The 27,582-nt window shown below is 39.8% G+C and overlaps 1 protein-coding gene across 1 annotated transcript in view; it reads right to left on the bottom strand.

Moving 5' to 3' along the window:
- The window catches only part of LOC104951625 (voltage-dependent calcium channel subunit alpha-2/delta-2-like), a 58,858-nt gene that overhangs the window by 20,851 nt on the left and 10,425 nt on the right, over nucleotides 1-27,582 (bottom strand). Inside the window, exon 3 of the mRNA XM_010778336.1 lies at nucleotides 1,358-1,474. Within this exon, the coding sequence (XP_010776638.1) occupies nucleotides 1,358-1,474 (117 nt within the window). The remainder of the gene's footprint in view (nucleotides 1-1,357; nucleotides 1,475-27,582) is intronic.

The raw sequence follows: 27,582 nt of genomic DNA, 5'->3' as shown, positions 1-27,582 counted from the left end.
ACCCCCCACCCCAAAGAATCATTTTCCACTTTCGACAACTAGATATTCGTCCCATATAAATCTTTACTCATATGGCTAAGGTTGGTAACTTATTTTACGAGTCTTTTTCTTATTTCCCTAATATTTCATACCTCTAGTAAAGTCTTTAAGGAATTATTAATAAAAGGGAGAACAAGTCATCAACTCCTACAATATCAAGGTTACAATCGACTATGAAACAATACATACAATAATTTCGACGTAGAGAAGATAAATAATGGTATCGTCGTCTTGTAGTGTAGGCAAAATTAGTCAAAAGTACTAGTGTTAGTAGATGGTGACAGTATATTCCATGTAATTTCTCATGCCGTGCGTGCGTGCGCGCGTGTCGTGTGTGTGTGTAGTGTGTGTGATGTGTGTGTGTGTGTGAGTAAAGTGTGTGTGTGGTGTGTGTGTGTGTGCTGGTGTGTGTGGTCCGACAGGGGTTGTACATGAGTCGCTAAAAAGAGAAATTGAATTGTGTATCTACAAGTTTGTGCAATCTGTTTCGCTAATCGCTAGTGTTGTTAGAATCCCGACGAGTTGAATTAGCATAAAATTAGCGCTAATGCAATACCGGAAGTTGCTAATGCTTTTTGTTGCATTAGCTTTATTTTGCTATTAAAAAAATAATATGGAAAAATAAAATAAAAAAAAGGTCAACATAATAATGAATTTCAACGAAACTCATTAGTTTGACAATTTTTGGTATGACAAGTAGTAAAAAAAAATAGGTTATTTACCTACAAAAGTTTCAGTTACTTATTAGGTAAATTATTAATACTGGGTTTATCTAGCTTTAACCTCTTCTCCAAAGGGTTAGAGGTTCCCCACTGTGAGAGCGAAACTAATTTGAACTAATCACAGGGCTGTCTGAGCAGAACGGTGGTAATAATTGTATCCCAAAATGCAGGACATTGAAATGATAACCCCTGAAATAACCCTTCTTCTCATGCATCATACAAACTGTATCTCAAAATGTACGCACTCAATGTTAAACAAAGGAAAGAAAACTGCAAACGAGAGAACAGTAAAAAGAATATAAACTGGAAAAATTAGCTAAAAGGTTTATATGAAAAGATGAACTCCACCACTTCATGGCAGATTTTAAAATACTGAATAAACTTGATCTCTTTCCATCACCAAAATGTCTAACCCCATGGAAAGGACATTCACTTTGATTCATTATAAATATATATCTACTAAGAAGAAAAAGACTAGAGGATTACAAAGTAAAGAATATGATATGGTTGATTCAGATTGTGTGAGTTTACATATATTGCTTTTGTTTTACATATTTTATAGTGCATGTTTGTACGCAGGTGCATGGTCCTCTTACCTCCAGGGCTTTCCTCTTACTGATGAGAAGCTTGGAGATGTCCCGTGCCACTCGCTCCACCAATTCCTTGGGGTTGTTCCTCTTGATTTCAAACTGGCTCTTCTTCTCATTATAAATCTGCAGATAGAAAACATGGGGAATAAAAGGTCAGATTACCCGAGCCATTAGTTTAATCAAGAAGATCACAGAGGAGCAGTTTGATTATTCTCAAGGTAGCACACAGGATGGTAAACATTTACTGTAGAGCAGGCAGTACGCAGCCTGGAGCTTTACCCATAAGCCTCGGCAATGTAGGAGAATTAAACACAGAACAGAGCCCTAATGGCAAAGCACTTAGCTAGCCAGCTGCAGTCTGGCAGTCAGGATCAAATTAAATAAATGCAAACTCCAGCAGATCCTCACTGCTGGGTGAACATCTTGTATCCCCACAATGTTAACCAACACAAGCAGCCTTTTTTACAGCTTGGCAACAACACATGTGTGACTTAATCCAACGGGTTAGTGAAGGCTATCCGAAACAGAACAGGCCGGAGACATTTTGTAACCATGAAGGACCTTAATCCCCAAGCTAAAGTGCATGCAGGAATTTCAATATTTTCACTTGAAAGCAGCAATATATCAAGCACTCTGGGGCATTAGCTAAATGAAATCAGGTAAGAGCCATTAAACTTACAAAGACTTTCAAACCACAAAAAAACAACTAAGAGAAATGGGTATGGGACTCCATAAGGAACTGGGATGTTTGAAAAGCAGCATCCAGAGGCAGAACGACAGATGCCTGGACCGCTGACAGAGGAAGGTACTTGGAAGATTAGTCTGCTCCCCCTGGAAGAATTGTGAAGGCTGAGTCAGCTGCCCGGGCTCTATAGGATCTGTAGTCTACAACAGAGCACCTCCCGAAGGATTACCACTTATCCTGCTGCCCTAAGACACCGCAAGACCCACTTTCACACCATAAAACCATTTTGTATAGTTCTTTGCTAGAAAACCCAGGAAAGCTTGTTGTTGAGTTGTTTTAATGCAATGATAGGCTTAAAAGCTGCAGTTACTAAGGCTGTGTGTTTAGGTAATTGCTGTTATTTAGAGTTCTCTAAATTAACTTCAATCAATCATTTACTCAAGTAATTACACACACTTTTAAGAGGACTAAGAATTTAAAGAGATTGCTTTAGGTAGCTGTTGTTTTTTTTTCTCAGTAAGGCCCGATATATGCGCTTTAAATACAAGCAGTATGTTAATGTGCATGTTGATTTCCAGTATACATCTGAATATCTAAAAAACTAAACTTTTCACAGGTGGCCTGAAGGGTCTGTGGTTACATTGCTTGCGTGTGGTATAAATACTTGTGAATATACATCAATTTATCTCCCTTACCAAGGCTCTTTGCAGGCTTGAGTAAAGTCCGGTCAAACATTTTGTGGCAAATAAATGTCCAATTGTGTGACATCTGACCAGCAATAAAATATGCTTACTGATGATGCTTACGCAGACTGACATCACAGGTCAACTAGATCACATCACAATCAGGTAACTTCAGAAATGTTTTTTTTTATTAAACATGTTGAGATGCATAGGGTATTTTTGTTTGTCCCATACTCCATGATGTTGCTAATTGGTTTTCTCAATGTGACAACACCAGACATAACCATCTAACATGAAGTGGCAAGTCTGGCTTTTTTCCCAGGTACAGAGAACACTAGCACACTAGTGGTTATATACCACAGTTAGACGTGAGATAAAGCAAAGCATGCATATCTGAATCAATTGCTTACGGTATTGGTCAGGTGTGAGAATAAATTACATTACATTGCATTTAGCTGACGCTTTTATCCAAAGCGACTTACAATAAGTGCGTTCGACCAACAAGATACAAATTCGAAGAAAACAGAATCATATAAGTACATCAGGTTTCATAGAGCTAAAACATTTCAAGTGCTACTCAACTGGCTTTAGATAAGCCAGCCCTATATTAGTATATAATAATAATAACAATAATTATTGTTAATAATTCATATGTAAGACTAAATCAAGGTGTGGAACAAAGCTAACTTATGTGTCAGTAAACAACCAGTAAACCTACACTCACACAGAATAGAAAATGTGATCACAAAATGCAAGTTGTTATTATGCAATAAGGAAGTAAATGATGATTTATAAAAAGGTATGGCCCGTCTCCTGACTCCTGCTACTTGTGGGCTGACCGGTTGGCTCTGTTCAAAATAAGTAATTGTATTGTGATTGATGTTATAAACCAATTAAACTAAACTAGTGTGGCCTTCCAGTGACTAAGGTGTTTGAGATTCGATCCAAACACACTTCAGTACCCACAACAATTAGATCAAACTTGATTAAATGAACCACATGGTCTAAATCAGAGATCTCGTGATTGAATGGGTACCACCCAAACATTCTCATATTTGCCAGGGTAACAATCCCTTTTCTCTGATATGAAATATTATGTCTGAGGGATTGATGTGTTGATGTGCAGCAATTAGGAAAAGAAAACACTGGCTTCCATACGATCCATCTCTGTCGAGCTGAAGGCTGGGCAGGCGGCCAGAGGCAGTTTCCCTTCCCCGGCCCACCGAGCAGGCAGACCTGGCCCCAGAAGCTGCGGCCATGCCAGCCGAGCACTCTGACGAGATTGCCGGGTGTCTTATTTTGGCAGCCCTCTGAGGGATAAGGTATCCTGCTTAGTTTCAAGCAACACTTTAAACTACTTTTCAAAGTGAAATGTGAAGGTGAAATCTGCATAGTCCATCATGACGCAACCACAAATAATCATTTTAAATGTAAAAACAGGTGGCTCAATTATTTGAGTTGCATTGCTTTCAGGTGCTCATACCGAAAAAGTCATTAGACTGCAATTCAACAGTACATGCACGCACACACTTAAAGGAATTAGTTATTACCCTTCAGTTCTGAATGAGGCAGTACTCGGCACTGAGAATCACGTGAGTATTTACGCACATGAACATACCCACACATTTGCACATACGCACACGCAGTGACACACACCATTCAAAGGGCTTTTTTTTCTCAAGGTGGAAGAAGCCATTAATGGAATCTTATTAAACCATAAAACAAGAACAAGGGTTTCTCCGCTCCATTGACAGACTACAAACCCCTGACTCTTTTAAGCAACGCATTTTTCAAGTCGATTTAAAAAACCATGTCAAATTTGTTTTTAAATCAATATTAATTCCCCTAATGTGTGGTAGTGCTCTTTGGGTCTGCTTCTCCCCGGAAGATTCATGGCTGGCTCGGGGACATTACAGGCAGAGCCTTCTCTACTTTGAGCTTAGAAACAAAACACTAAAGATAAATACAATAAAACACATATTGCTGCGGGGATTCCAAAAAAAATGTATTTTTTAAATATAACACGTAGTAAGGTGACTTTTTTGTTGAGTACCCTTTTCTGGAAACAAATAGGAGCTGAGGCCATTTTTCATTCTCCCTCCATAGCAAATGTAGGGATTTAAATGTTTGTAATGTTTTGTATAATAGTGCAGTCTTTGCTACCACAATCATCAAACAGCCTCATTGGAAAATGCACTACTAATTACCTCCTCAAAGCACAGAGCCAGCAAACCATTGACAAATTAAGTCAACCACTGTTATTGTGGTCCAACATGTCTTAAAATGAAGCTGCCTGCTGCATCAACCGCTCACTTGGTAAACGCACACCATCACCCAGGTCTCAAATACAAATAGAGGCAAGAACTACAGATTTCAACTTATTGTTTTTGACTATTGTATGGATTCTGCTGCACATAACCTTCTCTGTGGTATGCGAGAGGACAGAAGCTAAAAACTCGAGTTCAATAATACCATTTGTCACTTAATTTAATTTTGTGTCATGTAGAGATATTGGGGTTCATAGTTCTGATATCTAATTGAATAACAAGTTCAACCAAGGAAATTATCTTGTATATGTGTAAATGTACATATAAATATGTTGGATTTAAATAGTTACATAATATGGTACTGATAATAAGATTTCAATCTTATAGTATTATTAGTTATTATAGGATTATTATTTTTGCCCACCACTAAATGTACACAAGTCTATGACAAAGCTAGTATTTACCTGAGGTGCCTTGTGCAGTAAACTGTATCCAGAAACACAGTTTGTCATCCTCTCCAGTGACCTCTGTCTGTTGTATGTCCAGTGCTGCCACATAAACAGCACCGCTATCAGTTTCTCTGACATGTTGTAAGTGAAACACTATGGATGTTTGCCGGGGGAAATGTTGGTAACACTATGACACATATCTAAAGCACTATCAACATCATTATAATGCTTCCATTCATATAGCTCTACATAATCATAATGATAAGCACTTTTAAATAAATACATGTATACATTCATAATGCTTTATGGCAGTGGTCACCAACCAGTCGATCGAGTGTGGTGCGGGTAGATCGCGGACGAAGAAAGAAAAATAAAATTAAAATAATAATGTTTGAAAAATATGTTTTTAGATGTAAACATATCATCCACCACCCCGTTAGCAGGTGCCACTTGATTGACGTATATTTGAGACACCTCAATAATATAATACATTAACCGTGCTTTATGTGAACCTCATCATGACACAAGAGAGGACGGCAGGACTGCAATTTCCCGTTTTCAGTGAATGCAACAGAGGCAAGTCACCAGACCAATCAGAGAGTTGCATGGAAATACACGTGTGCTTGTGTCATTCAAGCTCGGCTCTCTCTGTGCGTGCGTGCGTGCGTGCGTGGTGGTGGTGGAGAGGGCGAGAGGGCGAGCGGGAGAGAGAGGGACCGGTGCTAGCGGGGACCGTGATGTTAGCATCTGGTTAGCTAGCTGCACTAACGGACATAAGGAGCTGTTTCCACAACAAGCTGGAGGAGAGTCCTCTCCTGTCAGACTGAGGGGCTCAGGTGAGCTAAAGGACGCTCTGAGTGATTAGAACGGTTTTGTCACAAATTATTCAAAAGATTATTTCCGCGGTACACCTTCATATGATCATTATAGTTATACAAACAATAAGAGAATAAATGAAAAACAGGTATGAAATACTATATGGCAGTAAAACAAGAATACAGTTTGAAAGGGGAGTGATTTGTAAAATATCCATAAAGAAAAAGAAAATCCGTTTACAGTTCTGTCTCATATGGGTGCTGAGAGATGAATCCATAGATCTCTTCATGTTGCTCTCAAAGTGCACCAGATTGATGCTTTCATCTTCAATATTTAAAAAAAAATCTTCCCGGGGGAGCATCCCCCCGGACCCCCCTAGAGGAGGTAAGAACCTAGAGGAGGAGATGACCCCCCTAGAGGAGGTGAGGTCCGCTCCCCACTCGCACATACCACTTTACCCCTGCCTATATGCTTTGAGCTGATTATGGAGCCTTCATTGTAACAGTAATTCAGATGCAATTAGCCTATATAAAAGCCCTCAAATTGGAAGCACTGTCTGGGCCATCTTTTTCACTCAATTCTGCAATAGGTAGATCTCGCCTTTCACCTAGGCCGAGGTCGGTGATCTTGGGCTTAAAAAGGTTGGTGACCACTGCTTTATGGCAACAATCATTTATTTAAAATATTATAATGGCTTTTAAGGTCAAATATCATTAGACAGTAAAAAGTGTCCCTTATGGACATTTATAGATCATAGTGTCAAATATGTTGTATTCTTGTCATAAATTGTAAAATGTTTACAATGCATTATGATCATTGTTATAATGTTATAAGTTTCTCTAAGTGGTAATTCTTTTCTAAGTGAAGTCATGTAATGTTTCTTGACCTTATGCTGTAAGTCAATTCTTTGTCATGTGTCATGCTTAGTGTTATGAATATGTACGAGTGCTTATAACTATAATTTTACAACACTATAAGTAGATAAGAATGCATTATATGTATCGCTAAACCCTAAAGAAAGTGTTGCCCCTTAAAATATTATTATCACTTTTAATAGACTTGTAAAAATAAAAATGGAGACAAATAAAGATAGATATAACTATAGGGAGCTCATATCTCTGACAGGTTGGACATTACAAGCTCCTGTAATGGGCAGATGAGGTCCCTGTTCATCCTGGGAGAAGATTGAGCTGCGCTGTCAACCGCACAAAACTCCAGCCCAGAAAGTAGCAGCCGGCCAATGAGCATCAGGGTGGAGGAGCACCCGGTGCAGACAGACAGCACATGGTAATGCTGGCCACGATAGGCCCGAGGAGCTTTAAATCCCCTCTGGCGAGAGGTTGGAGATGAGTGACCATCATTGCTGGAGGGCCATAAGCACATCAGCCCGTCTGAAATTATATTTGAGGGCTTTAGAGCTTGACTCACTCATAGGTAATGGGGCAGCTACAGGAGAAAACCAAGCACTGTGTCAGGAGCTTTACCAAAAATCATATTCAGTGAGGCAAACCACTTGTAGGTACTAGTTGAAAATAAACAGCGGGCAAAATAAAAAGTAAGAAATTGGTTATAAAATGTTACAGTTGACTGATTATTATATATTTAAGAGCACATGTTGTATGATTGAATATCATTGGATAATGAATGAACCTACAAAGAAGGGTACTTAAGGACTGAGTATCTTTTCCCCACTGTCATGGTACTGGCTTCGCAGTGTATATCGCCACAAAATAGAAAACAAGACATTCATTTTTTGAAGCGTGTTGATGATTAATGGCATGGTTGTGTCCCATTTACATTATACAGACATGTCAGCAATCAATATAACAAAGAACATACAGAAAATAAAATAGACGTGACTGTTTTGTGCTACCCATCCTTTTTGTAAATGATAATTCATGGACTGGAAAGGCAGCGGTGTAAATTAGCAGTGTTAATCAGTTATGCAGTTGGCACGAGGCTGTGACGCCTGGACAGCTTTCTGTGGAGGCCTGTCGTTCTCACAGGAAGGAGGAGAGGTGGCTCTGCAAAGAGCGACTGACGGCCAATCCAACCTTCTGCTGCCGACGCTCACACAGGCTACGACAGAAGTAAGCATGCCAATTGCCACCAATATGCTTTCTCTGGCAGCCGGGACAGTCAAGTACACACTGAGAAATCACACACATGCAAGTGCACACATGCGCAGACTCACATTCACGCCCTCTGTACAGCTCATACATGTCACACTTAGTCACATTCTCATCATGAGCCATGATGACTGTTTTCAGTGTGCCAAGCTCTGAATGTTACTGTAAACACACAGATGGCAAGACAGAGGGTGGCGGGACTCCAGAAATATTAAAAAGTGGTATACAGATCGGCTGGCTCGCACTCAGCAGATAAGTTCACTGTTTTGCAAGTCAATCCTCACAGTAAAATGGCGATGCTACATAACAACATACGGTGCACAAACCTAGAATTTATTAAAAGTGTTATTTTATTATCAACACAGCAGAGGAACGTAAGAGTGAAAATAACAAATAAAAAAGATTACTGTCTCCTACTGTCACTTTGTATAAAGGCTTATTTGTTGACTTTTTCACTATGTTTGCTGCTAGTACTGATGTTCTCTGGAAGTGTTGATATTATTGAGAGAGGACTGCTTATCTCTCTGTGAAGTCAGCCACAATAGACCGCGCCTGGCTGCTGCACGGCAGAGGTTGACAGAGACAGATGCCACATCATTAAGGAATATTAGTGGGCTCTGCCGAGCAGACCCAGCTTCAACAGGCCTCAGGAAGAGTTCAATAAGAGAGCACAGAGAACTGCAGCCCCTCCGAGGAGCTTGATAACACACAACACACCAGAAGCTTCTCATAGTTCAATACAACTTGAAGTCAGACACAGAAAAGAGCAGAATCATTGGCTTCAATTGTGAAGCTAGTGTCTCTGAGAGGTAGTCTGTCCCAATGAGACGGCAGAGAAAAAGAGATGGATGAGTGTGTCAGGAATGGACAACATGTAGACAGCTAATCTGCCACCTGCTTTGATGGCATATACTCCCTCTGACTGTCTACCAAGGCTTGGCAATGCATCAGGCCAACAGACAAAAAGATTCAGTCCACCAAGTAAGTCTCTGTGCTGTTCGATATCAGCCCAAAACAAGACATTTGGAGCCTGGTTTCCATTTTGCTTTCACAAGATTTCCTTTAAACTGGATTTTAATCTAGCGAATGCAACAGGACTGACAGCTTTACTGTAAAACTAAAGCTTAGCATCCATAACCAGTCTGTAAAGATGTCTCCACTCTGAAGCATATGGCTCTGCAATTAAAGTGTAAGGTAGGCGGTGCCTTGTGTTTGTAATCTTTCATAAAACTAAAAGCAAAATCACAAGGAATGGAGTAAACAGTGTTTATTTGCTTTATCCTAAACTGCAGACGTTTGTGAGTGCAAGTGGTGTCCAATGGGAAAACAAGGAAACCAGGTTACATTAGTTTGTTGATTATGGGTTATTACTATGGAGTATTAACGTTCACAACTAGCACATCCACAGTGTAGTATTTCCTGATTGTGAGGTAGCTCAACTCTGGTATGTAATGCTATCTGAGTTAGGCTAACATTAGCAGCTCTGAACTGCTCTTTACTGGATTTGGGAATGTTTGTACAACATCCACAATCACCCTTACCAGAGAAAGTGTGATTGCTCTGCACTTATCTATAATGCCTTTTCTCTTCCAACATTAAAATTTAAATATAAAAAAGCTAATGAAGCAACAGTTCACATTCAGCTCTGGCCTCAGGCATTTAGTTCAATATCATGTACATTATGTGCATGGCCAGAATGGGAAGCTTGTCATGCAACAGTAACTATGGGGTGTGAAGCTTAATGAACGGTTAATTTCTACTCGCACACAACTATGCCCTCTGGACCAAATGGTACATCCTGTTTATGATGAAAATACATATTTTTACAGACTGAGATATCTAAGGTCTGGCTGGTTAATCCTGCACATAATAAACTGTTAATAAAATATGTGTAATCAACCCAATTTGAATAGAAAGCCAGTAATAAGTACATTTAAAAAAGAACCATGATTCCAATAGTCTCAGAGGCAACACAGAGTATCAGTGCCAAAACAAAGTACCTCAGAGCAAGCTGCATCCGGGCACTCATCACATGAGACAAAGGCTGGGCTAAATATTTACATGCACCCCTTGGGGAGAGTTTGAGATTAGAGAGAGCACGATGGCATGAAGGGGGGGGGGGTAGAGTGGGTTGGCTTCTGTAACATTATCAGAGGGATTGTCTACTGGTGGTACAAACAGGTCTGAACAAAGAAAAACATTATTTACGCGCACACCACCGCAGCCACACACATGTGAACAAACACCCCACAGAGACAGGACTTTGCATACACTCAGCCTCGTCTAATCTGCTCGCTGAAATAGTGTTTTCACCTGCAGGTGCTGTATAGTCTCATTCAAAGGTAATCAGTGTATTTAAACTTGCTGTGTTCACCGCTTCATTGCATCTTACCAACATCCCTGAGTGATGCGATTATCATCTTCATCCAGAGCTCACATGTGTCACATTATTCAAGATGTAGAGGCTGTTGAAAGTGCTTATTATTCCTGTTGTAGTGATTGCCACAGCATGGAGATTTGATTCCCAGAGCCATAACTGATTTATCCTCCTGGTCCAGTTTAAGTGACCATGAAGATCTATTGTAAAAGCTGACCTTGAATACCGTGTCTTTACATTTGTATCGATCCAGTCCTGTTCCCAAACAAGCCGTTTAAAAATCCTGATAAAGTATGCCAGTGTGACAGTGAGAGAGGGGTATTCACTCTGCCAGGCCACAGACGGTGCAAACCAACAGGCAAACAGGACCAGCTGGACAGATGGAGCCCACAGCGATCTTTTAACTGCCCAGTTTTGTAGATATTCATTAATTAGCCCTGTCAGCAGAAGCAAAGAGTCACACAGCAGTGGTGTGTGATCCCAGGATTTCACAGGACTCGCTCGTCAGCCAGTTGGGAACTATCAGACAGAAGAAGGACTCATAATAAGTGACTTGTTGGAGCGAGGAAAGGACGAAAGGGAAATGTGGGGCAGCCTCTCCCCCGCTCCTATCCTCCCTTCCATCCTCAGTCAGGGTATTTGTCTTTTAGACAGAGATAAACTGCAGCCTTTTTATTAACTTGCTGATGGTAGGGAATTGTTTTTTTCTCTTCCACTAGGTTTTTCTCAAATAGACAGCCGCAGAAATATCCTCCCTATAATTCCCGGCACCATTTTTCTTGTTTTCTTGACTTCTTCAACCCCCTCCCCATCCCCACACCCTATTCAATAATTTTCATTTCTAAAGCTTGTATATTGTCACAGTATTGTCTCAGGCAGGGGCTGCTGTTTATCAAACATATAATATGCAGCAGTAGCATAGAAACATGTGATAAGTGTGTGTCAATGTGTGTGGGTCTGCGTGTGTGAGAGAGTTTTCAGACGTGTATATAATGTATTGGGACACCGTGCTTCTTAAAATACATCTAATGTGTGAAACTGTGCAAATGATGTTTCTGTGTGTGCTTAAATTGGTGTATGCATGGTTGTGTTTTCTTTGTGTGTGTGTCTGTGTATTTGAGTGGGATGTGGAGGTCTTCATGCGGAGGAGACACAGCCCCGGGGGGGTTCCCTCTCTGGAGCATCTCCTCCACTTGCTCCTCATTTGACTAATTACTGCGCCACTTCCACGTTACAGATGAAGCATGGCACCTGTCCATCAACTCTGAGCTTGGCTTGTTTCGGTCTATTGACACAATGGCCAGCTAAACACTCTAATCCTGTGAAGAACTAGCCTCCCATCTGAAATGATGTTGTGTGCAACCTCTCGACCTTATTAAAGCGTATTCAGTTCATTATGTTTTTAAATAATCACGGTCCAATTGCATTATTTTTGGTTTGCAGCTCAATGCTCACACTCCTAACGTTGGTCCAAGGTCATGTGTGCCAGAAAGTAAAAGGCACCGCTGCTCTTTCACGCCATCTGTCTGTCCTTTTCTGCAGCTCATGTCCTCTCATCGTCTTTTACACAGACTTAAAATCTGGTATACACTGCATAAACGGCCAGTTATAAAAAAAATACTTCTTCTCTGGCAGTTTCTGGAAACTCTGTAAATAAGACAAGTCATCTTAACTCTCCCCTGCTAAGTTTGCCCTCTTAAAACATCAGTAACTATCAAATGGATAATGAGCTGAAAGCAACATGCAGAGCCGGAGATGGCAGAGTGTGGTCTGGCTTTAATTTGGAGGAAAAACTTCATAGAGGTATTGGAGCAGCAGAGGTCAATGAGGTGTTATTACATAATTAAAATGGAGGGAAATTGCGTGCTTAGGTCGCACAGCAGTGGAATACAGTGCTCATTATCTTACATGCAAGACTTTGTTTAACACAGCTGAACACTCGAATAAATCCCCATCTTAATTCCCCATCAATCCAAACTAACTTGTTCAAGATCTTTGATGAATCAGTGTAATTAAAAATACTCTAAACTACATTCGGCAAAGGCTTTTATCCAAAGCCGCTTACATTGATTTTAGACCCGAACTACTCAAATATCTGGCCCAATCACAGTGTTGGCTTTGAAGTAGCTCCCCAATTTATACCAGATAACGTTTTTTTAACACGGGGTTCAAGTGTAACCTGTCACTTGGCGAGTTAAGGTCTAAGTCGGACTTTGCAGGCCTAGCACATACCTGAGTGACAGACACTATGACAGCCATTTTGTGCTGGCCCACTTATCTCTTTCTTACCACAGGCAGAACAGAGCGGAGAGGGAGGAATGCAAAGACAATTTCAACTCACAGTGCAGATTACATTTCAAACCTCCCAGACTGAATATTTAACCCTCTTGCCTTTTGATAAGCGATATGGGGGATTTTCACTGACTCAGGAACTCAATTTAACCTCCCTTCTGAGAGACGATGCTGCCCAAACGTCCTATGGGCTTGCCCTTGGTGATGGCCGAACCCCTTCCTCCCTCCTCCCCACCGTCTGACTCTAACACGGCTGTCTGCTGGGCCTGATAGAGAGCGGTTTCATGCTAAGTCATTACACACAGAGCACAGCCTAATTACACACAGACAGCCCCCCCCCATGTCACCTGCCAACAGGGTCACTGCTCTTAGAAGCAACAACGTTAAGGGAACAGCTACACAAACCCTGGTCGAGAGATAAGGGATGGAGGGGATGTCTTCAGCGTGCCATGTGTATGCCTTTGCCCTGAATAACCTTTCATATCTCCCCCTGCTCAGAGACGCTGACTTGGTCTTTGTTATTTCCCTCCAAAAAAAGTCCGTACTCGAATGCGTCAAGACTCACACCACGAACAGGTTTGCAGTGACACACTAAACTGGACACGGTCTCAGTGGAAGGGGGATAGCTCTCCATATTGAACATCACAGAGACGCTTTTACAGCATGCCAATTTCTGCCAAACTGGCTGTTTCCATGGAAACCTAGCACTTAATGACCGATAACAGAGAACGACCTGGAACAAAAAAAAGAAAGAGAGTGTTGAGTGCGAGAGAGAAAGAAAAAGACACTGACATAGAGAGATGGGGAGAGAAAGACTGAGATCTTGTGGAACAAAAGAAGCAATTTAGTATCGGAGGACAGCGTGAAGCCTGATTATGTCGTCAGTGTAAATGATCATTAATTTCCTTCTGTCCAGCTGGGCCAGATGAATGCCTTCCCATTCTGCACTGTAGAAAGAGAGCCAGGGTTTAACCACTTCACTGCATGGGCACCCCCGCAACAGCCACCGTGGCCTTAATAAAATACAGAGCGTGGACCACACCGACACCCATCAATGGATAGAAAAAATATATGTATATATTTGGAGACAGCTTTTTTTAACTTGGCTAACAAATGAAACAATGGCAGGAGCAATCGTCCATTAACCTTCAGGCTACCAGTATCAGGGTCCAGGGTTATGTATTTCAACACTTAAATTGAGCACTTAACTGACTGTAATGTATAAAACATGAAAGATAAAGATAAAGGTCCCTATTATATTATTAGTATTACAATTACACACATAATAGTGGGCCCGAAATGCACACATGCACAAACAGGACCTAAAGACAGGCTTTAAAATAGATGTGTCAAGAGCAGTGGCGTAACAAGGTTGTGATTGGCCCCGGTGCAAATATTGTTTTGGGCCCCAAACATAAGCGCACGCTGATGCGCTCACACACGCACGGACACACACAACCATTCCCTTTCATCACATGACATGAAAGGGAGCAAGGTCATTGGAATGACAAATTACAAATGAATAAGGTTGCTTGTTACTTTGAAGACTGCGTGAACCGGTCAATGCCATTGACCGTCAATTTTTTTGCATGGGCCCCTGGCCGGCCCTGGTGCGTTGCACCGGCTGCACTGTCGATAGTTACGCCACTGGTCAAGAGGGAAGGGGCCAGTTTTTCGACGCCAAGTAACAGTTGGGGGTTCGGTGCCTTGCTCAAGGACACCTCTGCAGTGCCCAGCAGGTAAATGGCACCTATTCAGCTACCAGTCCACATTATGCATTTTGGTCCAATCGGGACAGAATATCAAATAATCTGTTTATGTAGAATGCAGTGATTAATTCAGGCTGCTTGTCCATTGGCCTTGAAAGCCCAGGCTAGAAAATGTATGTGCAAGATTTGTCAAACACGTATTCCCCTGGCCGCAGGTCAGAGGTAAAAACCAATGTGTGCTTTGATGTCTCTTTTGTGGAGGTCAGTGGCTGGTTTCCAAATAACTGGGTGGTATCCGCCTCAACAGAACGAGCACGCTGCTTAACTGCTGAAAGCCCACAATTTCACTCCTCTTTGCTGATCTGATTATTCATAAAGCAAGCAATTACACATCCATTAAACCTGCAAATACAAAAACCGGGATCAAAGAACCTGTCACATGGATCAGGTTCATTACTGAAAACATCCACAACCTCTGAGACAAAACACATTCAAAAATCACGGTTGACTGACAACCAATTAAAACCAAACAACATATCAGGTCCTCAACACCTGAGGACAAAATGGTGGCCAGAAACAGAAGATGACCTCTAAACGTTGAAACCGTTTAAACTTATTCCAGAAAACATACATCCTCCGGGAAAAATGGTGATAGCTATAGAAAAACAACCAATAGAAACAAAGGATGCATGACCATATTTAGTTTTTCTTGCAGAATGCTAAATATACTGTTGCCTTATGCGCATTTATAAAGACATGACATTCAGCAAAAGACAAATATGAAAATCTCTGATCAGAGTTTAAGGCCCATCAAAGTCAAATGTAGTTCATGTTAGAAATGTATTCATTAAATGCAGCTTTAAAGCGAATAGTTTTAACAATGGCATTGTTCACAGCCATATTTTTATAGCGGACCATCTCATCAGATCAGCAGAACCATGCAAACAAAATAAATCATATTTGCCAATAAAAGAGGGAATAATGATATAAAGAAGAGAGATCATATAATGATATTCTGTCCTGTTAGCTTTCACCACTTTCCAAACTAAGCATTGAGAGTTCATATAACGTCAGCTTTAACAAAGGCTGAAAAAGTGATGTTCCATACTCTTATTCTACCTGAAAAAAAAAATGTCTATCCTAAACCTATTCCTTTTTAGTAGACAATATAATGACAATTCAAATCAAATGATGCCTTTCAAAGGAAAATTAATATAACATGATGATAATTTGCTTCCTTATATTAGTTTCCTCCACCTCCTACCAATCAGAGCCGTTGAACTGATTGTAACTGATTACAGTGTGCAGGTACTCCTGTTGGGTGTTTACCTGTTTTATGAAGTGTGTAATTGAGCTCTCTGTGCCCTAACGTTAAACGGGTAATGATGGTCTCCTCCTTACGGTCTCCAGCAGACTGTCTTCCGGTAACAACATATTTCGCAAAGCTGTCTTCCTGCTTCACTGCCCTCTGAGTATTCACACTTTTGGCATATAAACTTTAATGAGTTCTAACTTTAGCTTTACTTAGTGGACCTTGTAAATCAGGTATATCGAGATTTATTGCATTTCCCATTCACAAGCATAAAAATAATGCTTATACAAACTGTGAGGTTATGAACTAACTAGCATTGTTCATTTATTCCAATTCTGGTCCAATGAACCTGAGAAACATGAGAGAATTAATTAGTCACAGGCAAGCAGGACAAATTTGGCATGTGAAATGTTTGTTATGAAACATGAGAGGTAAGTAACATCTAAATCTTTCTGTTTCCTTTCTTAGCCTGACAGCTCTGGCCAAAACACTCATTTCATGAGCCAATATTCTCTTCTAGATGTTTTCAACAGGAACTCAATTTTGATGACAGACTGTTAGAACAACAAATTCACAGCGGCAGAGACGACCCAACAAAGTTGTGTGGCACAAACGAAGACAACATTCAAGCAAGGGCTGTTATTCAGCATTTGTACAAAGTGTGTGACAACAATCAATGCAGGCTGCTCTTTAAAAAGCTCTATAATCACACTTTTCAATTATAAATACATGCAGGGGTTCGCTTCCTATGTTATCATACAACACACACTGGACAGTTTTGTACTTAAGATATATATCACAGCCTCTCCAAATCAAGGCTAAGACCCTGAGGAATGAGCATATGGTTCTGTATCTTTATTCACGCCAAGAGTATTTTATTTCACAATAAATAATAACGCTTTGGTGCAACATTTACATGAAATAACTGTGCCAGAGTGACTTACATAAACCTGCACTGTAGCCTGAAAATATGTTCTTGATCACACAGCTTATTGTGTCAGCAGAATTGAATAAATAAGAATCCCTGTCCCAACAGAGTATTAATCGAAGTTTGTATCATGAAGTAAATATCAACAAAATATTATCATCTATAAAATGATTAGACATTGTGACCACCATATCAGATGTAGATGTTTGATGTAAACACCTGACGTGGCACAGATCAGCAAAGACGTCCCGATGAAAGATGTCCCCGTTTCATCAGATATATCTCATCTGTTTTCATGTCTCGTGTTTTTGTGTCAGAAATATCTCAGCCCTGACGATGGCTGAAAAAAAAGATCCTCTTTAGAGCCAGAACGTTTACACTTTTTAGCATAAATGTGCAAAGCAACAGTACAAAGGAACATGAAATTGTCATTCTTCAGGCTGAAAGTTTCAATTTCCACTTTAGTGAGTCTGAAGCTTTTTTAAGAAAAAAGGCACACACATGAGTCCGGTTGTGGCTCTTATTCCTCAGTTGCATATTTTCTCCTGGTATATGAGATCATTTCTCCCAAACTGCAGTATAATGGGAAGCAGAATGTGGTCATTTAAACACAATGAAGAGGGACTATCAAACAGTTCCATGTTTCAATTGGTCCCAAGCTCCAGGCTAATTTGCACTTAAAACAACAACCTAATGGTAAAACAACAAATAACTAAAAAGTAGATTGTTGTCTTTTAGCATCTTTTGGTATGTGTAATACCTGCTGGATTAATTATCAGTTATCTGGGATGATTGGGTTTCTTTATCATTGTACTCGCACCAATGCAGATAATGCAAAAGTATGCAGGATCCTTTTACACCCATCTTTACTTCGAGTTTACCATGTACAAATAACACAACATACACTGTTTCTAATATTTAATACAAACTGCAATTTATTTTTATGGATTTAAGATCATATACGATGGTCACTTTAGATTCTGAATCTTCTGATTAATATTCAGTAACTTGTTTTTTTTTTCTTCTAAAACTGTAATTTATATACTAGCCTACCATATGTTTTCTGCTACTATCATATATATTGTGAAACAGTCTAAATTATCAAAAATAATTATATTGAGTATTATTTTGGTTCATGTCCTTTATACTGTAGATATGTATATAGACTATAAACTATATAGGCTGCTGTTTATTGTTTTTATTCTTATTTAGTTCATGTTACTTTTATTTTATTGTGTTTATACTTTCTTCCACCTTTATAGAATTTAATATTTTAATGCATGTACACTTTGCTGCTGCAAGAAAAATATTTCCTTAGTACCTATCTATCTATCCATCAATCAATCTACCTATAGCATATTTTACTATATTAATTTAACATCAAGTTAAATAATGTGAACACTTAAAAATAATATATACATAAACTGGATTCCTAAGGTGTTACCTATTAAACAGGTTAAGTAAAAACTGTCGGCTGGTGCATTCACTTTGCAGCTTTTTAGAGTTATATTAAAGTATGTCATACAGACAGAAGTGAATGGACGACCTCAGCCCATATATTCACAGCCTGTACGTTTCAGTCAGAGAGAGCTGTGACTAAAGCCTGCTAATTTAAGTGCAGCAGTTCACTAGATACAGAGATACTCTAGCTGTGTTGGACACATGCCTTTTTAAACAATCGTATCTAAATGGCATAAGTGCCATAGTAGAGCGAGTGAAAATAGAAATGTAAGGGCATGTTATAAATGGCAGTTGAAGTAAGAGTGGATAAACCTCGTGAGTCTATCCCACAGAGTCAGTGTACTGTTTGTCTATGTGTCATGAGCTCATGTCCACTGGTGTTGTTGGTGGAGCTGAGGTGGTGAAATGAGTCCCAGGAGAAGGCTTTGCAGCTCCATACATGTAACAATGAATTTAACATTACAGACCCTGGAGGCCAAGTAGGGGTCAAACTCATCGGCAGGTGACTGTTCCCAACCCCCAATACATACATACATACAATACCGAAATATCTTCAGAAATAAACCACACTGACAATGGAAAAAGGGATTTCACTATCACTGCACACACAAAATGAATCCTTATTCATGCTATGGCTGTAACTGAATATTTTCCCATGTGCACAAACATACACCTAAGCTCCACAGAGAAGCACATGCGCAGACACACACCACGCTCTTCTATCCTTGAGTCCGTATTACGCTATGAAGCTCAATCAGTCCTGGATGGACTATTTATCCTCCTAATTTGATGCTAAATCCCATCCAATACAAACAGCTTTATCCCTTTTTACTGCTCTGCAGACCTTTAATGTAATCTTTATCTGGAGCAGCTACAAACACAACGTACAAACGCACCAAGATCAGTTCACCTGAATGCAACTGAATAATTCATATGAGGAAAACAGACAACAAGCCCTCATTATGGGCTGAGACAAATGTACTTTGCTGTGTGGTACAAAAACTACAGGACAGATCTTAACTAAAACGCCACCATATAAGCAATGACCCATTACCATTTTATTGACATGCTGAAATAAATTACAGAAAGCAGTCTGGAATTAACTCTGCAAAGCACGATGAACTGATGAATGCGATTTGGCATTTAAAGTTTAAGGTCCTGACACAAGAGCTAGACTTTAAGTCTCTAAGTGGTAGGTTGTGCCCTCTTTTAGATATCAGAATGATCTTTAAATGTTGAATGATGGTTGTTAATGGGCCATTAGTGCCAAATCATTAGTTTATTTTAAATCTATTTGCAGAAAGGGACTCTTATTTGTACTCAACATGATGATAGAGACACTGCGTCATTAACTTAATCGCCTGGGTGATTAAGTGCGAGTCTATGATACTCTAGTCTTATCTATAAGAACAGATCATAGGAAAATTATAAATACTGTCGCTCCAATTGTGAGGGAGATGTATGTGCTTTAGAAAGACACAAAATATGCATGAGCTTTTTTAAAGATTCTAATAGGCCAAAGATTCCTCCTGTAGTTTCTGATCCTCCTGTTGACAATCTATGAAGTAAGTTTGATTTCATATGTAAACAATGTTTTTTAGAATCATTGTCCTTTCAACTTCTCATAATCAGTTGTCAAACATCTCCACTTAAAAAGGTCTACTTACAGTAGGCTAGTAGCATAGTCCAGAGCAGAAGGTAAAACGTCTTCAAAGCAGAATTGATGTGCATCGATTGAAACTGTATAGGCTCACGACTTTCAGGCCTTTTTTCAGGAAAGACCCTTTCACCTCTCACATACTGTATGTGAAATAAGAATATAAATCGCTTAAGTTTCAGCTTCCTGATGTTGTGAATGCTGGCTCATTTAAAAAAAAATGTTTACTGGCACTTCAATGTTGTGGGCTTACCTTCAATGATACTGTAGGTCTAGAGCAGGGGTGGCCAAACTTTTTTCACCGAGAGGCACATACAGAAAGATATACGAAGGGCTGGGCCACTCACTAGAGATGAGGTATACTGCCTCATAAGTTCAGTTATAAGTTAGCCAAATTAATCAGATGTAGGTCAATTATACTTGATAATGCCTTTAGAAAAAAACAGCCTATATAGGGTTTCATTTATTTTGTTGGCAGCTCATTCCCTAAAACAGAAGCCTCAGTTTGCTTATAATAAGAGGAAATATGAAGGGTATATTGCAAGCTTGTTAGGTAAAGAAGTTATTGGGGCCTTTTTTCTTATCAACTAAGATTTGTTAGAAAATGTTCCCAACTTGAATTGACTGAATGTATTTGAAAAGTGGGCTTATTAACACATGAATACTGTGTAACATATTTTTACATATATACAGTATTTAAGAAGTACAATATAAGACAAGTTTCATTTGTGGGCCGTATTACATTATACTTTTTGGAATTTGCTGAGGGCCGATTCAAAATGGTCCGTGGTCTGTAGTTTGGACACCCCTGGTCTACGATAAACAAGGCATTTTCTAAACACATTTAGGTCAAAATGTTTTCTCAAAAGTTAAGCTTAAAAAGGTTAATACGGTTGAAATCTCTGGAATCACAGGACCTTGAGTTGAGATTCTATTTTGACAAGGTCAAGAATGAACTGTCAACCTCAAACTCCAAACTCAGTCTGCTCCTGTGGCATCGACCTCAGGCGTACTGGAGTTATTTAATACCATTTCATCCATTGTGTTTTCTTTTGCGTGGCTCAGTCTTAAAAAGCCCTGCTGAAACATTACGTGGGTGTGCATGTGAGGAAATGAACCCACTCATATCCCAGACATAACAAACACATTACATCTTTCACATAAAAAAAAAGACAGCTTTTAAAATATTAGGTTTTTTTTTTTCTAAAGCTCATCCACTCGTTAAAGTAGTTTAATATAACTGATATGTATGCGTCAATGTTATAAACTCACCCAACAGTTAAAGCGCGTATACAATATGTAAACAAGAGTCAGGGTGCATGCATACAGTACGTACTGTAGGTGTATTTGGAACTTTCATAGACTGAGGAAAAGTATTCTAAATAACGATGAGAAATTACTTCCTGCTATAGTACTTTTAAGCATAAGAGCGTGTGCGTGTGTGTGGGGGGGTGAAGGTAACACAGTGGGATGGGGGAAGGTCTCACCAGATTACTGAACAACCTCTAGAGACAATAAGGGGCCATCGGGAGGAGGAGAGGGGAGAGGCCAGATTAATGAGATATGAATGTGTTTACTGATTAGCTGTCATGGCGGCGTACTGATGGCTAGTAGATATTAAAAATACACAGTGCAGCTGATGGCTTCACCAACACAGCAAGCGACACCAGCCTTCTCCAGACAACGCTCTAATCAGCGTACGACTCATCGCAATCACAATCACCCGCAGAAATGATCATCATCATCACGTCCTTCATCTCCATCTCCAGCATCGCCATCGCCGCCTGTTCCTCTACATTATCGCTTTCATTGTACAACGGTATCATGCCGCTGCAGGAAATTGAAGTTGGCCAGATCAATAAATACAATATCAAATTAAATTAGCCGCCAGGGTGAGGTGAAAATGAGTGTTTGGAGGTAAAGGGAAAGGTAATGTTATCCAGTCAAAACAATCTAAAACCACATTTTGGACACATACGCAAACATTATAGTGAGGCCACCGCTTCCTGTTATGGATTTAAAAGTGAGTTAAAAGAGGTGAGGCACATATGCTTTGATGTGTGAACCTGTGTGTGTGTGTGTGTGTGTGTGTGTGTGTGTGTGTGTGTGTGTGTGTGTGTGTGTGTGTGTGTGTGTGTGTGTGTGTGTGTGTGTGAGACCATGACATCATTTCTGCAGTGTCTAATCATGAAGAAGGGGAGCTGGCTTTTGCAAGAGGGCTGTGATGGAAACACAATTGACCTGTTTTAAAGAGAAGAAGATGATACCTGCACTTTGCCCACACTTTCTCAGAGACACAGAACACCTTCGACTACACCTCCGACGACACTCACAGCTTCACCACATGCAAACACATCGGAATATTTCTGCTCTTTTGATGTTTTATCTTTTTCTCAGCGAGGGATGGCGATTCGGTGCATGGCAAACTCCAACCGTTCATTTCAATATAAATGGACATGTAAGTTTGGTGCTGCTGGAGCGGCAGAGATGTGAAATTGAGGATGGCATGCCGAGTGGCCCCGACACGCAGGGTTAATTCAAACTGCCTTTGATGTCTGTCTGTGTGTGAAATGGGCTGATGGTCCACAGTTCACACAAACACACTCCTGTGCCCACATACACGGCCGTGCGCGCATAGACACGTGTTGAAATCATCACACCGAAAAACTCAAGGGAAAACTCTGGCAACCACATGAGTCCAAACACAGGATATACCTCAGCTCGTATCACATACTGTAAAGTGCCAAAAACACCAGTGCAAACTCAACTTTAGTGTGTCAGGGACTCTTTAATCCATTGCTTCCTTCAGGATTTTCACTCACATGCCATCCACACGACAATGCAAGCTAAGCTGCCTGTAGGCAAACACAGACTGCTGGCTTACACACACAATACCTATGTAAAGCAGATTCTGCAGCCTTACAGCAATAAAAGTCAGACGGAAATTTGAACATATCAGATTATTTCAGTTCTCAGTAGTCGGTAAAATAGCAACAACAAAAATCACCAACCCGTGATTGATTTACGCATTCCTACAATTCCGCAGTCTTCTAAATTACACCTTTAAAGTTATTAATTTCAATATGCATTTAGCGTGACTTCATTAGACTGACTGTGTTATTTACAAATGCATTCTGCGTGACAGTAATTATAGAGCTATTGCTAATATAAACATCAATGTCATATATAACTGAAGCAATGGACCACCACAGCTAAAATGACAAATAAAGTAAACAAGAAGTCAGTCTGAGTGCCAGAAATCTAAATAAACAAACGCTGTACGTGGATTTCAGTTTACAAGCTGTTAAGTTAGAAGTCTGGCCAATTATACAGAGCCAACTATTCCATGAATGTAAACATTGAGCTTATATAACCATTAATCATTGATTTGTTTTGTGTTAGCACACTTTTAAATCTATTTGAAAGTGAAGCTCTTATTAAAATAACACTGCAGCATTAACAGCATGCTGGACCGAGGGAACGTTCCTTAACAGTTTGATGAGTATACAAGTGATAAACAGTGACAAAGTAAACTATAATATTGGTCGGGGGATTGGAAACATTTTTCATTATCTTTCAATTTGACTGTGAAATAACACATACAGAAGGTAATGATGCTCTCTTTGGCTCTAATCGATCTAACGTGTGAGGGTGAGTTTCAGGCTCTCCGTACACCCTGCTTTAGCTCCACCAATATTGTATACCTGCCTGCATTAATGTTATATATTAGGTTATCAAGTTTGGAAGGTGAAAGAGCAACGGGGTGACATATCCTTGTCTAATGAGTTGTGATTGTTTCAGAACAATGAATACTGGAATTCATTCAAAAAGTATTTCCTGTACGTTTATGCATTAGATGTGTATTTCAACTGAAAATAGGATTCTGTACAACCAGTTTAGTTTGGTCTGTTTTGAAGGAAACCCAGTTAATGGCTGGATTAATGCATGTTCACTGGCAATGTGTTTTGTTGTTTTCAAGTAAAGGGCTTTTGTCTTGTACCACACGTGATTTTGCAGGGAGGTAGATGTGGAAGTTCACATCCTGAGTCCTGTGTGTGGTTAGGTTCAGAAAACAAGGGGCACTCTGGTTCAGGGACTACACCGCCTGTCTTGTGTTTAAATGTACTTTTAACTTTTAACCAAAGACTAATATTTTCCTCAATATTAACCAAATGGTTTGCATGTTTAAACATTACAATGAAATCATTAAATCTTGCTTTAATTGTGAATTCAACCAGTCATTGTTATTATTTAAAAAAATATTTCTCAAAACTTTTCAGCTGTTTAATATAAATGTTAATTTTGAGAATACGGTTGGTATACCGAATGGATGAACTGTTTATATTTGCAAATATATGTGAGCATGAATGCAGATGCACTGCTTTATGTGTACCAAACAATTGTAGTGGTAGAGCACAAATCCCATCAAACAATGAACTCCCGGGAAAAGGGCCAAGGTAGAGAGTGTCGTTGGAAGCCAAAGAAGAGGGAGGATAGACTGTGGAGAGAGGGGGAGCTGCTCCTCCTGGTTTTACCGAGAACAAGGCAGAAGACATTACTATCTGCAGAAATAAATAGATGTAGGTGGTGGTTTCTGAAGACCCCTCTCTCGGATGGCAGTAGAGAGTCCTTACTGCCTACATGATCAAACATGAAAAAGCTTTTCTAGGACTTCCAGAGTACCTTGGCGTTTGAAAACCACCCACTGCTGAGGCAAGCCAATTAAAGTTATTCAGAAGTGTGACCAAGCAATCAAAGACCAGTGCAGGTTGAGGAGGAAGAGAAGAAGAAGAGGACAGAACCTCGGAGACCATAACTCTCTCACGTGCGCACACAAACAGTCGTAAAAAAAAACAAAACACACATTTTGCTCACAATGGAAAATAAACGGTGCACCTACCACTTCACACAGAGAAGCACTCCCTCTGCAGTGGAATGAATAAAGCACTTCACACCTGGAATTTTCTAGGGCATCACGCCACTCCACATTACCAGTGCAACCCACTCAGGGAACTGTACCTGCTTTTTTTTTCTCTGTCAAGCACAGATAGTACCAAAGACATGTGCATGTGCTCTCTGAAACATCAAACAGAAGACGACTGAAAATTACACAAGCCTGCGCACACACGCTCTGCAAATAAAAGTGTACAGAGACAAGGAGAAAAGATTTGCATCGTAGGCACAATAAAGCATCTTCCTTTGACAGGGCTGGAGCTTTAGCAGACCTCTAATCCTATTTTGACACATAATGCTATATTGTCTTTCTTTAAACAAGTGCAAGGCTTTCTTTCCTTCCCAAAAAGCCACTAGTAGCATGAAAGCATCTGCTTTTTGTTTGCTTTGAAATGATCAAACAACAATTAGGTATTCAAATACAACCCGCGAATGCACCACAGCGAATGTCAACGAGATTCAGACACTCCGACCATCTCCGTTTGTTCAGTGCTGACACTAAAGGGGTTGTTTTCCTCCAGTGGGCCTTTACAGCTCCATCCTGGTAATTCACTTCACTGGAATGAGCAAGCACATGCCCTGTGATATACTGAAAAATGTTTTAAAATGTGTCCAGGGAAGATGTTAAACTCTGCACACAAAGCGAGCACAAGGCACCATGTAGCACTGTGTCTATAAAGCCTTCATTATTGATTTTAGGCAGCAGACCTTACTCAGACTGAGCAGCGAAATCCTGGAAGGCAAAAACAAACTATTTGTTTCAAGGCACGTACGCCTAGGAATAATGCGGTCACGATACCAGACATTAAGTGGTTGATTCCAATAGTGAATCCAGGATTCTGGGTACTCAAATTGATAGCACAATAATAATAAAAAACTAAAAGAAAACAAAAAAAGCTAGTGTTGTGGAAGTTTTATAGGTCATAATTCAACCAATATCACTTTTATGTTAAATTATCTCCTTCAGCTGTGTCCTGCCAAAAACAACATTTTAAGATATACATTTGAACACGTCATGATGTGATGTTTCATTTACGTTTGCACAATACTATTTAATGTTATTTTTAACCAAAGAGATCATATACAGATTTAGCAACAGACATTTTCTGACAGTTTCAAAATAAAATATGATATATTAGCAAATTAACAGAACCATACCTACATCAATTATTTGTTTGGGATTGTTGAGAAATATGAGTTTTTATAAGATTAGCAGATTTAAATAAAAAAATTAATCTGTTACAAATGTGTATGTTTTGAGATGGTTAAGCACCACAAAACTTCTCTATGTGTTGGGCAAAATATCAGTAACAATTATGGAAACAAATTAAAAAACAAACAGAATAAACTGGAGACAAGGCACTGACAATGTATGATCAGGGTCTACTTTTTCTATACCGTCGCATTTTTACAGCTAAGCTTTTTTAAGTAATTCCTTCTAACACCAACGCGGGGATATCTGCATGCAGGGCTGCACTCTGCAGATATATGTATTTTCATTTATTTAAACACCGCACACAAGTGGCAGGTCATCAACCCGGGGAGCTGAAGAATCCGTGTAACCTTCCCCGGTGTCAGAAAACCAATAAAAGAAAAGTGAAAAAAACAAATAGCATACGTTTCTGCTCTCCTGTCAGCCCGGGGGAGTCTGGGCCTTGGAGTAATGCTGACCAGCTCTTAACCTGCATAACGGTCAGATTACCACTGGGATTCTGAGCCTCAAATGAACACAGTCATTTTGTTTGTGTTTTTGTTTGGGGTGAATACAGTTGACACACAAACAGAGAAATATGAGCAAGGGTAACAAACAAAACAAAAGTTGCTAGCTAACAGACCATGTCAAAGATCTCATGGCCTTGATCAACCCGTTTACTTTGAATGGCTCATGGGAAGTCTGCAGATGTTCGAATCACAATTAGAGCTGACTATTCTTAAGTCATGTTCAGACTGTGTTAGGCAATTCTGCGAAAAACACACAGTGGTGTTATCTTGGAAGGATTTGTGTTGGCAAATACATGCAAGCGCATTTGGTGCTAGATTACTTTGTAAAACGAATGTCATATTTCTGCTTTAAACCTCAGGATTAAGACACTTTTTAAAAACTTTTTTTTGTTTTCTCCAAACAACCTCAGACCTAACCTAGCAAATAACCGCATAATCTGACACATTTTAAATCAGTTATAATTGAAGTGTTTGTGTGGAAATTATGCTTCAAGAGTTGTATATCAAGTGCCTTGATGCACATGATCAACAACAGATTGTAAAGGTTACAGATGCATACATTATTTTTTGAAAAAAATCTGTATCTACAAGTAAACAGCTACGCTTAGTCCCTAAAAGGCAACACTGTTTTGTTGGTATTAGTTGGTGGTTTACTGCAGTAGATGTGCTAAAATACTAGTAATTATGTTTCCATAAGGGTAAACCGAGCCATGTGTTAATGTGCGCAACACAATGACAGAGGGACACTTAAGATGAGCCGGCAGGAAAGAAACCGGAGCCGTAGAGTAAAC

Source organism: Notothenia coriiceps, unplaced genomic scaffold, assembly GCF_000735185.1.
Source record: "Notothenia coriiceps isolate Sejong01 unplaced genomic scaffold, NC01 NC01_scaffold00019000, whole genome shotgun sequence".
Lineage (NCBI taxonomy): Eukaryota > Metazoa > Chordata > Actinopteri > Perciformes > Nototheniidae > Notothenia > Notothenia coriiceps.
This window is presented reverse-complemented; position numbering and strand designations above follow the sequence as displayed.